The sequence below is a fragment of the Magallana gigas genome, chromosome 7, assembly GCF_963853765.1.
Source record: "Magallana gigas chromosome 7, xbMagGiga1.1, whole genome shotgun sequence".
NCBI lineage: Eukaryota > Metazoa > Mollusca > Bivalvia > Ostreida > Ostreidae > Magallana > Magallana gigas.
This window is the reverse complement of record NC_088859.1, coordinates 26,333,197-26,342,682: the sequence shown is the minus strand read 5'-3', so window position 1 is coordinate 26,342,682 and position 9,486 is coordinate 26,333,197. Positions and strand designations below refer to the sequence as shown.

The following is a 9,486-nucleotide window of genomic DNA, read 5'->3' as shown; positions in this document are numbered from 1 at the left end:
AAAATTCCGTTACCTTTTGAATTTAATATCAATTCAGCTAAATTATGACGAAATACAAATGACAACATACTCGGATTCGAACGGATATATCTCTAATTCCAGATTATCTGGAGATAATGACTTCATTTATATACTTTAGGTGAGGAAAGTTCGGTCTAGATTTGGTACCCCGTGTTTTTCATATTTACAAAGCGAATATAGAGACGAATGTTCACACTGGATAGGAATCCTTACATTCTAAATAAAGCAAAACCAATCAAGGAAATAAACACACGCAGACTACAGTATGTGATTACTATTAATAATAAAGCAAATTTTTAAATAAATAGATCACGATAGAAAACTGTTGATAAAACAGAAATAGTCACTAATTCCCAATGTTTATAGTGTCTTACAACTATTTAACGAGGCCGGGTATAATTTTTTCTGCCCTAGATTTTTGAATGAAATTTTTGACAAGAATTTCAACTGATATAATTATTATTTTAAGATAAAAAAATAAGACATTTACCACACCGTTTGTTTAAGGGGCCATCTCAAAGTTGGTTAATTTTTAACATAGGACCCTATGGGATTTTGCTTGAAATGTACCAATTTTGCACATTTTTTAAACTTCTGCCTTAGGGATTTATTTTTCTGTTCTACATATTAAAACTATTGCTAAAAGGCATCAAATGGTCAAATAAAAAAAACCTTTTACCTCCTGGTTTGTTCCAGGGGTCTTATCAAAGTTATTTATTGTATGCCCAATTTCCCATTTTGTCAGATAATGACTATTTTTTATTCGACAAAGACGGAAGTGGTGATCTTTATTGTATTATTAAAACATTCAGACATATTTTTTAAGTAATAAATAAATATATAACATCACATATTAAGGGTCATTAATATAAAATACATGGTTAATGTCTTGAAATAAATGAATTAAGCAATATTTAGGCGGGTTAAGAACACGTGACAGAGGGCTAGGCTTGCTGAACCCTCTTCACGTTTTCGACCCGAGCCCAAATATAGCTTATACTTTGAGACATTAATGTTTATTCCACAATAAAATATCAATTTTACGCATCAAACGAGCTATTTTCAACAAATTTCGCTGAATATCTGCAGTTGAAACTATCACGCCATGGCGTCAACAAAGCAAAAAGATGACGTCACAATACAAATGAAACGCTGCGCGAAAGCGTGCGTACTCGTTCTGTACTCGGCCTCGTTAAGGTACTTTCAATAGTCAGTCAAACTTTGACTGTCAGTAGTTCGATCGATTACAAGCTAAACAGTACAGATCTCTAATTGTTTATGGTCAACAAATTGTTACTGGTGTGGTGAGGGTGATCTACAGAGTACCTTGAGTACGATGCTATGTTCATATATACTATATATACCATTTCTATATATTATCACCTCTACACGTATTAAATTGGGGGGGGGGGGCAGAATTTTAAAAGAAAAAGCCTTTAGCCTTATAACTTTATTTCTTTCTTTCATCAATTGATTGTACTCAAAGTTATGTCTTCACACCACAGTGAAAATAACTATTAATCTTGTTCTCTTTCCACTTATCATTTTTCTTCTGCGAAGTAATTTTTGTTTCGCGATCAAGACTTATCGAAAACATTAAAGTACGTCGCAATGCATTCGAGATTTGGCCCTTCGTCTTGGAAACATCTCACTTTTCCGAACTATCGAACCTCGTGCCGGAAAAGTGAGGTGTTTCCAAGACGCAGGGTCAAATCTCGAATGCATTGCGGCGTACTTTAATGTTTTCGCTACTCCTCGTAAACAGTGACACTTGTCTGCACGAAACCTAACGGATGTTCTCAGTCTCACCTTTAGTGCATCTCTCAAAGACAAATGGTTTCGTACTCCCGGCTAAGAATTAACTGTCTTTGAAATTATTAAGAATTTCGCAAGAAATCCATAAATGAAAACTATTAGAGACACTATTAGAGACACAAGGCAATGGTTTCGTTGACCTTTCTGCATGCTAAAAGGTCAAGGTCACAGGCCAAGGTTATTCAAAAGTTTTATTGAAAAGCTGTCGTGTTATGTAGGTTTCTAATTATATGCTTCGGAGGGGTCGTAACTCCCTAGAGTGTCCTTAACCTTTCACTTGACATTTTACTTAAAACTATTCTTGGCACCCAGATCTATCATACTCGTATACTGAGGACAACAAGAGATTTAAGGGCACCTGTTCCCCACCTTCGCCAACTTCGGGTAACGCGTAACTAGATTTTAACTTTTTTAATTAAGACTTCATTCTTACACTCTCGTGCGACATTGTGCCATAGATCAGACCTACAGTATATACGATTTCTTAAGAAAGATATAAAGTTTCATCTTTTGAGATTTGATTGTCGTGCTTGATCATTCAATGCAGAAAAAATCCACCCCCTGATTCCTCTAAACGATCCAATTGAAAATGGATAATATGTTCTTTAAGCATATATTTTCTGTCAGTCCAACTTGAAAATTAAAGATCTAACACTGTCAAATAAGAAATCTAGACGTAACCCTAATACATGTACTAACAATTGGAATTTCGTCGTGTATTGTTTATAGATTGTATCAAACGCCTCTGTTAATCGCATGCTTATGTCTTGTTGTCCAATCCGCAACAAGGATAGAATCTGATAACCATGATTACATTAATACCCAAAAGATTTTATACAAATCAAATTTCCAATTTTGTTTATTTTGGTGTATTTTTTTCCCCTATGCATCCTAGCGACGTTTCTAAAATTATTTTAGAGATAATAACTTATTCAGATGCATTAATCAAATTTGTTTTTACTTCTGGGCACAACTTTGGTTATCAAAGATGGAGATCCCGGAGATCACCATGTGCTTCCTTCCTCATTAAAATTGAGTAGATGAAAAAATTGTACTTTACTTTTCGTAACAGATTTTATAGCACAGTACGCTTCAACTACTGATTAAAAGGTCGAACGTTTGCTACCACCTCGAGGAAAGGTTGTTGTTTTTTTTTTAAATCACGGATTTCCTTAAAATACTTAAACAAAACAAAAGCAGTAGTTGGTGGTGGAAAGATCTCCTAACTGTTTCATGAACAATTACATGTAGTACACGGTCATTTTATTGAGATCATATGAATATTTAAATATGGTTTCCACAATAGTTTTTGCTATCAAATAAAATTCAAGTATACTACATGTATATTCTTTCCTCTGCATTCATGCAATAAAACATTTAATTTTATCTCACAGATAGATTATTCTCCTGTAGAGAATTTAGTTTGAATAAATCCGATATATCGTATATCGTATAATCGTATATCTCATTTAGGAATACCGGTATAATTTTATATGGTATAATCGTTTATCTCATTTAGGAATACCGGTATAATTTTTAAAGTAACAATTACTGTAGATACTTGAACACTGTCACTGTGTTTGTGTTATTTTGTCCCACATGGAGATTGTTCTCATCATCCACACACAGACTACAGGGATTGTTTATACCTTGTTGTGGTGTGAGTAGTAGAGACAAGAACTGACCATCCTGATCCAAGAGATACACTGTGTTTCTGTTGCCTATTCCATAGAAAACCTTGACAGGATAGGTGCAGACAAGAATGTGACCAAGGAGATCAGTACAGATACCCCAAGGAATTAACCCAGACCCCTGACCTTTGTAGGAAAACCTGTGTTGTCCTGATTTATTCACTACCACTACAGCTTGCTTGTTATAGTCTGATGTACAGATATCACCATTGATGTTTTCTGTGATGTAGTGTGGTTCACTATACAGTCTCTGTCCTTTGTTATCCCTCTGTATGTTCTGTATTTCTTTCCCTGTCTTATTGTACCTGATGACATTAGCCTCCTCATCCTTTCTCATCCCCACCAGTATGTCCCCGTTGATGCGGGAGGAGTGTATGCTGATAGGTGTCCAGTCTCCTGTTTTAATTAATTCAGTGACTGCATTCTTCGGTGTCCTCCTATTGATGACTTTTTTCTTATTGCCTTTATAGATCAGATCCCCATACTGTGTGACTGTGTGGTAGCCATATCCACCATTGGTTTGTATTTTATGTAGTTGATTCCCCAGAAAATCTATTTGGACAAGTGTACCCCGATAATCACTGCCCCAGAATCTACCTGATTTGTCTTGTGATAAATGAGATAGATCGGGCACACCTAGTACTGTGTACTCCCTAACCTTGGTGACAGAGGAAGACAAAGACAATGTTTTTTTCACTTCAGATTTCTCTCCTTCTTGTTTCAACTCTGTAGGTTTCAAATGTGTAGAGGCAGTCTCCATGGATTTTATCTCCCTGTTCTCTGGTTTTGTGTCAGGAATAGTTACTCTACCTAATAGTCTGGTGACATCCTCCTTGCTGTATTGACCAGCAGTGAACACTGGAGGGACTGGTTTGGTGGTCTCTGGTATGGGTCGGATATTAAAGCGGTCAACAAGCGAGAAAATGAGTGGATTGTTTTGAAGCTTAGTAGAGGACAGGTATCCATGGAACTCTTTGATAAGGTCCCCAAGATAGGAGACATAATCTTTGCATGTGGCGTCTTGGCTCTGAAGTTTTTCTATATATGCCTCTTCCATTTTGTTGATTTGTTCTATTTCATCTGAAGTGACTGTGTCCACCAGACTTTTAAGAATTTCAGCTTCAGCCTTTATGGATGTTCGTATTTTATCCATGGTTGCTTTTATTTCTTTGATATCTTTCATAACGTCTCTCTGTATATCTTGAGAAGTTGGGAGAAAAATCTGATGGATTTTATAGATCTCATCAAGACAAAGAGTGAATCTCTCTGAGTAAATTGTCTCTAAATCGTTCAGTGCATGTTTTCGATGGTCTTGCATTGCACATTTGGAACACAATGGAACCTGGCAGTCCTCACACATAATATCTATATCCTTATTTTGGTGAACTTTACATTTCTCCTCAGGAAGTTGTCTTTTGCGTTGTCTATAAGGAACCACTTCATGGTTCTTGGTATCAGGACTCTTCTGATGTTCGTCTCTGCATTGTTCACACAGTTCTCGGTGACAATGATTGCAGTAAAACTGGCAGTTCTTCCCACAGTCTTCAGTGCAACACTCCACAAAGTGCTGACCAATGACTGGTTCATTCTGGACAGCCTCTGTAACTACTGGATTTGATAATGCCATCTGAAATTATTTATTGGATTGCAAAACCATATAAATGTATGTTGCAAATTTATCATCTACATACATGTACAGTATATGCAATAAATAAACACTATATCATATTGTACGCAAAGTGAAAGTAAATTCTTTATATCATATTTTATGATATCTGAACATTAAACTGATGACCTTCGTGACACAAGATATTTTTATGGGCTTCATTGCTGTACGTATATACTTACGTTAGATATTATTCGACTTTGTTCAATCACCGAGACTACGAGTTCGTTTATTTACCTCAGAGGTGTAGCCAACAGTGGCGGATTCAAGGGAGGTAATGATGTCAGTAAGCCCGTAACCTGAAAAAAGTTGAGCCATGTTTTAAGCACAGGTGCTTGAGGACAGGCCGACCACCACCCACCCACCCCTTACATCCCTCACTCCCAAGTATCTATACCCCCGGAACTTTACTCATTTTTTTAGATTTGATAATCCTTTTGTGATAGATATAAATGTAAACTTATGTATACATTCATTGCACAAAAAATTTTACTTAAAACATTTTGGAAAAAAATCACACACCTCTATATATTATGTTGTTGCTTGATGTCATATATAGAGGGGATATGATTTTTTTTTTTGTGAAATGTTTTTTTAAAGTAATTTTGTGCAATAAATGTATATATTTACATATATATCCAGTGTCTTTACCTGTGATAACACTACGTACTATATTTTTTTTATAACCCATAATACAAATGACGCCAAGTTGAGGCGCGAGCGGGGTTTGCTTATTTATATTTAAATATTTAATCGTACGATGGCCTAAAATTATATAAATATAAGTAATAAGGAATCATTCTTTGAATATTATGAGGTGATAATTTCGACCGGGGCGTGATCAAATCAATCATAAAGCCCTTTGGGCTTTATTGGATTTGATCACGCCCCGACCAAAATTATCACCTCATAATACTCAAAGAATTATTCGTTATTCCTTATATAAATTTGTTGATAAATATGTCATAAAAGGATAATCTAAAGAAAAAAGAATGAGTAAAGTCCTGAGGGTTTAGATACATGTACTTGGGGGTGTGGGCTGGAGGGAGTGGGTTGGTAGGTCCTGTTCTCAAGCACCTGTGGTCATAAGTATATGAAGGATTCCAGTCCCGACATCTTCTTCCCACGCAGGATAATAGAAACTCAGGCAAGTATAGCATATTGTTTTCAAAAAAAAAATTGACAAACGAAAAAAGGCCAAACTCGTTCAAATTAATAAAATCCAAATCCGTGTGTTATAAACCTAGAACCTTTTGAGTTTTACATTGTTGATGGAAATAACTAAAGCTAAAATACATCTTGAAGAAGTTACCAGAACTGAAATTCAAATGTCACAATTGAAATGACCGACTCGCTGAATATTCAGTCGCACTGAGTATGTAATCTCTTTTGAACAAATGTTCATTATATCGAGAAAACAAAAATAATTTTTACAATTTCAGGATTTTTTTCTTGATTCCAGAAGTAACAAAAAATTAACCTGTAAAGTAATGGGATATTAAATATTACATAATGAATGAAATACATGTACTAAATTAATGCATTATTCAATTTGTGCTCACACATGGATAAAGATATAACGTTTTTTCTTGAAAATATTTTGAAATGAATGCAAAGGTGTGGTACGTGACAGCAAAGGGATAATCATACATTTAATATTAAGGAAATTGTTTATTTATTACAAAAATTGATTGTTTGTTTGTTCAACCCATTTACTTTATTTTTAACCTTTACAGCCATATTTTAAGTATGTAAATGTGTTATTTTGGTTCATGTACTTTATATACCATTTTATATGGTTGGTGAGTGAAATACTGATCTGACCAAATTAACTACTCAGTATGTCTTCAGTTGCGCACCATTTCCTCTTTATTTTCTCGAAAATGCCATTTAGAAAGGAATGGACGAGATTAAATACTTTCACAGACTCTAAAAATAATTGTGATTTTTTTCCCTTTTGTTTTTGTGAACGTATTGATTCAAGGATCTACCAATAACATTAATCCATTTGTTGATTTGGTGCAATCAATCTGTGAATTTTTGCGGGAATTTTTTTTCTTCAATATTTTAGTTTATCTTAAATTTCAAGTCCTTTAGAATTTAGAGTAAGGAGGCGTCATAGAAAATATTCAGTATATGCCATTACAGATAAAGCAGAGAACGTATATCAATAAACGAGCCCCTTTATTCTGGTTATTGATTTCTATTGGTCATGCGCGTGCTTTAAACTACTTATAAAAGAATCGAATTTAAAGGTCCGTACATAGGTATTGAAGTGTGTATTTGTGCGTATTTGTTGATTGTTTAAACTCCAATATACTTGTGTATAGAGTTTGTGATTACGACAAATCCAGTACATATTAGACGGTTTAAAATGAGAATAATAGCTACACGTTGAAACGAACGGGAGTTAATTTTCAAAACAAGATGGCCCAACGAGTGGTGGACAACCTACAGAATGACTATCTGATATGCAGCATTTGTTTGGGTCGTTACACCGACCCCCGTCTTCTTCCCTGTGGACACACGTTTTGCAGACAGTGCCTTTCTGATCACATTCAGCAAACAGTCCTCAGTGCAAACGCCAATCAATTCAAATGTCCCAACGACCGCGGGGATGTCAGAAAACCCGGACCAAACACGCCCGTACGCGAGTGGGCGAACGCCTTTCCTGTGGACACGTTTATATCGAGTCTTCTCCAGGCCGTTCAAAGTCACGAGCATGGAGGGAATGCGCCACAGGAACCCGAGCCCGCGAGTTCTAGTTTTGGAACTAGTGCCAGAAGAGGACAAGCGCTTACAAGACCAAGACCGCTAAGACCACAAAGACAAAGCAGACGACAGCAACAAAGCACGGGTCCTCCTCCACCTCCTCCTCAGCACGAGAGCAATGAACTGACTTGTTTAGAGCATCTGAGGAGGCCACTTGAATATTTTTGTTTGGGGTGCAACATTTTAGTTTGCTCTCACTGTGCAGTCCAAAATCATCGAAGTCCTCGATGTGAGTGTGTAGCAAACGAGGAAGCTCTGGGAAGACTTTCGTCCAAAATCGATCGCTTGAAAACTAGATTCGAGAACCAGATGACGTACATCCAAGATCTGAATAGAAACGGCATGCCTTTTGATAATGAATTAGAAAACAGTAAATCGCAAGCCTTTAGTTATTTATCCGAAGTAGAAAACAATGTCAGCGAATTTACCCAACAGTGTCTGCAGGAAGTTGAAAATTTAAAAAGAACGGTCCGAGAAACTGGACAGGACATACCCAGAGAAAACCAAAATATGTCTTCCCTGTTAGGCAGACTACAGGATTCGAGACAAGGGTATGAAACCATTTTCAACGCTCCTTCTGGTCCAAGTTTCTTAACCAACCTCAGTAGGTACGAAAAACAGGCAGACGAGTATGAATCCGAGATTGAAAGAGCCGTCAGCGGTAATGCTATTCCCAAGATTGAGTTTATTACCAACACCGGATTTCAAAACTTCCTGCGAAACCCTCCCCCTGTTGCATGTATGGAAGTCAAAGAATCTTCTTCCAGAGCAAGAAGAGCTCCTGTGCAAATTCGAAGAGAAGGCACTTTTAATGTACGGAATAACCGTGGAGGTAGAACCACAAGATAAACTTATTTTTAACAATATAATTATGTATCTTTTAGTTATTTATGATTTATGTATCTTACATTGTTTACTTTAAGGAAGATACCATTTCTGGAACATTTAGAAAGACATCGAAAAGGTTTTCAAATTGAGCACAGTATAAAAGAATGCATTGATGACTCTCATGTTCTGTTATGCATAAACTATCCATGTACAGTTATAAAATTGTCATCTTCATTATCAAAATGCCAGTCTTGAATGTAAATGTACATTACAAGTCCTTATGGTATTTTTAGTACTTTGATTAACAATAGAAAAAATCTCACTGCTTACCGTCACTGCATACAGGGCTATTTTCGCACCCTGTATGGTTTTTTTTTGCCCTTCTACACTTGGGAATGGTTTTGCCCCGTCTTGAATTCACAAAAGACAGTTGCGTGATAGATACCCTTTCTAATCAACACAGCAACTTAAAAATTGCTTTGAATAATTTGCTCGATGCCAATGGGGGTGAAAGGGGCAAAAATAAAACGGGGACCAATTGTTCTCTATATACAGTATTTCTCTTAACACTTTTTTTTTATTCATTTAACCCCTCTGAACACTTATCTAATAGATTAAAGTAAATTCTATCATAATTAAATTTCAACAATGGTATGTATTTTTTATGCATGTATATGGTAAATCATTAAGTTA

The 9,486-nt window shown here is 35.9% G+C and overlaps 2 protein-coding genes across 2 annotated transcripts; one reads left to right on the top strand and one right to left on the bottom strand.

Annotated features, from left to right (window-relative positions):
• Positions 1–2,816: 2,816 nt before the first annotated feature.
• LOC105343347 (RING finger protein 207) lies at positions 2,817–5,511 on the bottom strand. Its single transcript, XM_066065825.1, has 2 exons — positions 5,431–5,511; positions 2,817–5,154 (listed from the first exon to the last, which is right to left on the bottom strand). Exons 1-2 carry the CDS (start codon positions 5,509–5,511, stop codon positions 3,385–3,387), a joined length of 1,851 nt encoding a protein of 616 aa, XP_065921897.1. The 3' UTR covers positions 2,817–3,384.
• A 1,950-nt stretch (positions 5,512–7,461) lies between these two features.
• Positions 7,462–9,384, top strand: LOC105343354 (tripartite motif-containing protein 3). Its single transcript, XM_011450681.3, has one exon. The coding sequence runs from the start codon at positions 7,621–7,623 to the stop codon at positions 8,812–8,814; it is 1,194 nt and encodes a 397-aa protein (XP_011448983.3). The 5' UTR covers positions 7,462–7,620; the 3' UTR covers positions 8,815–9,384.
• The last annotated feature ends 102 nt before the right edge of the window (positions 9,385–9,486 follow it).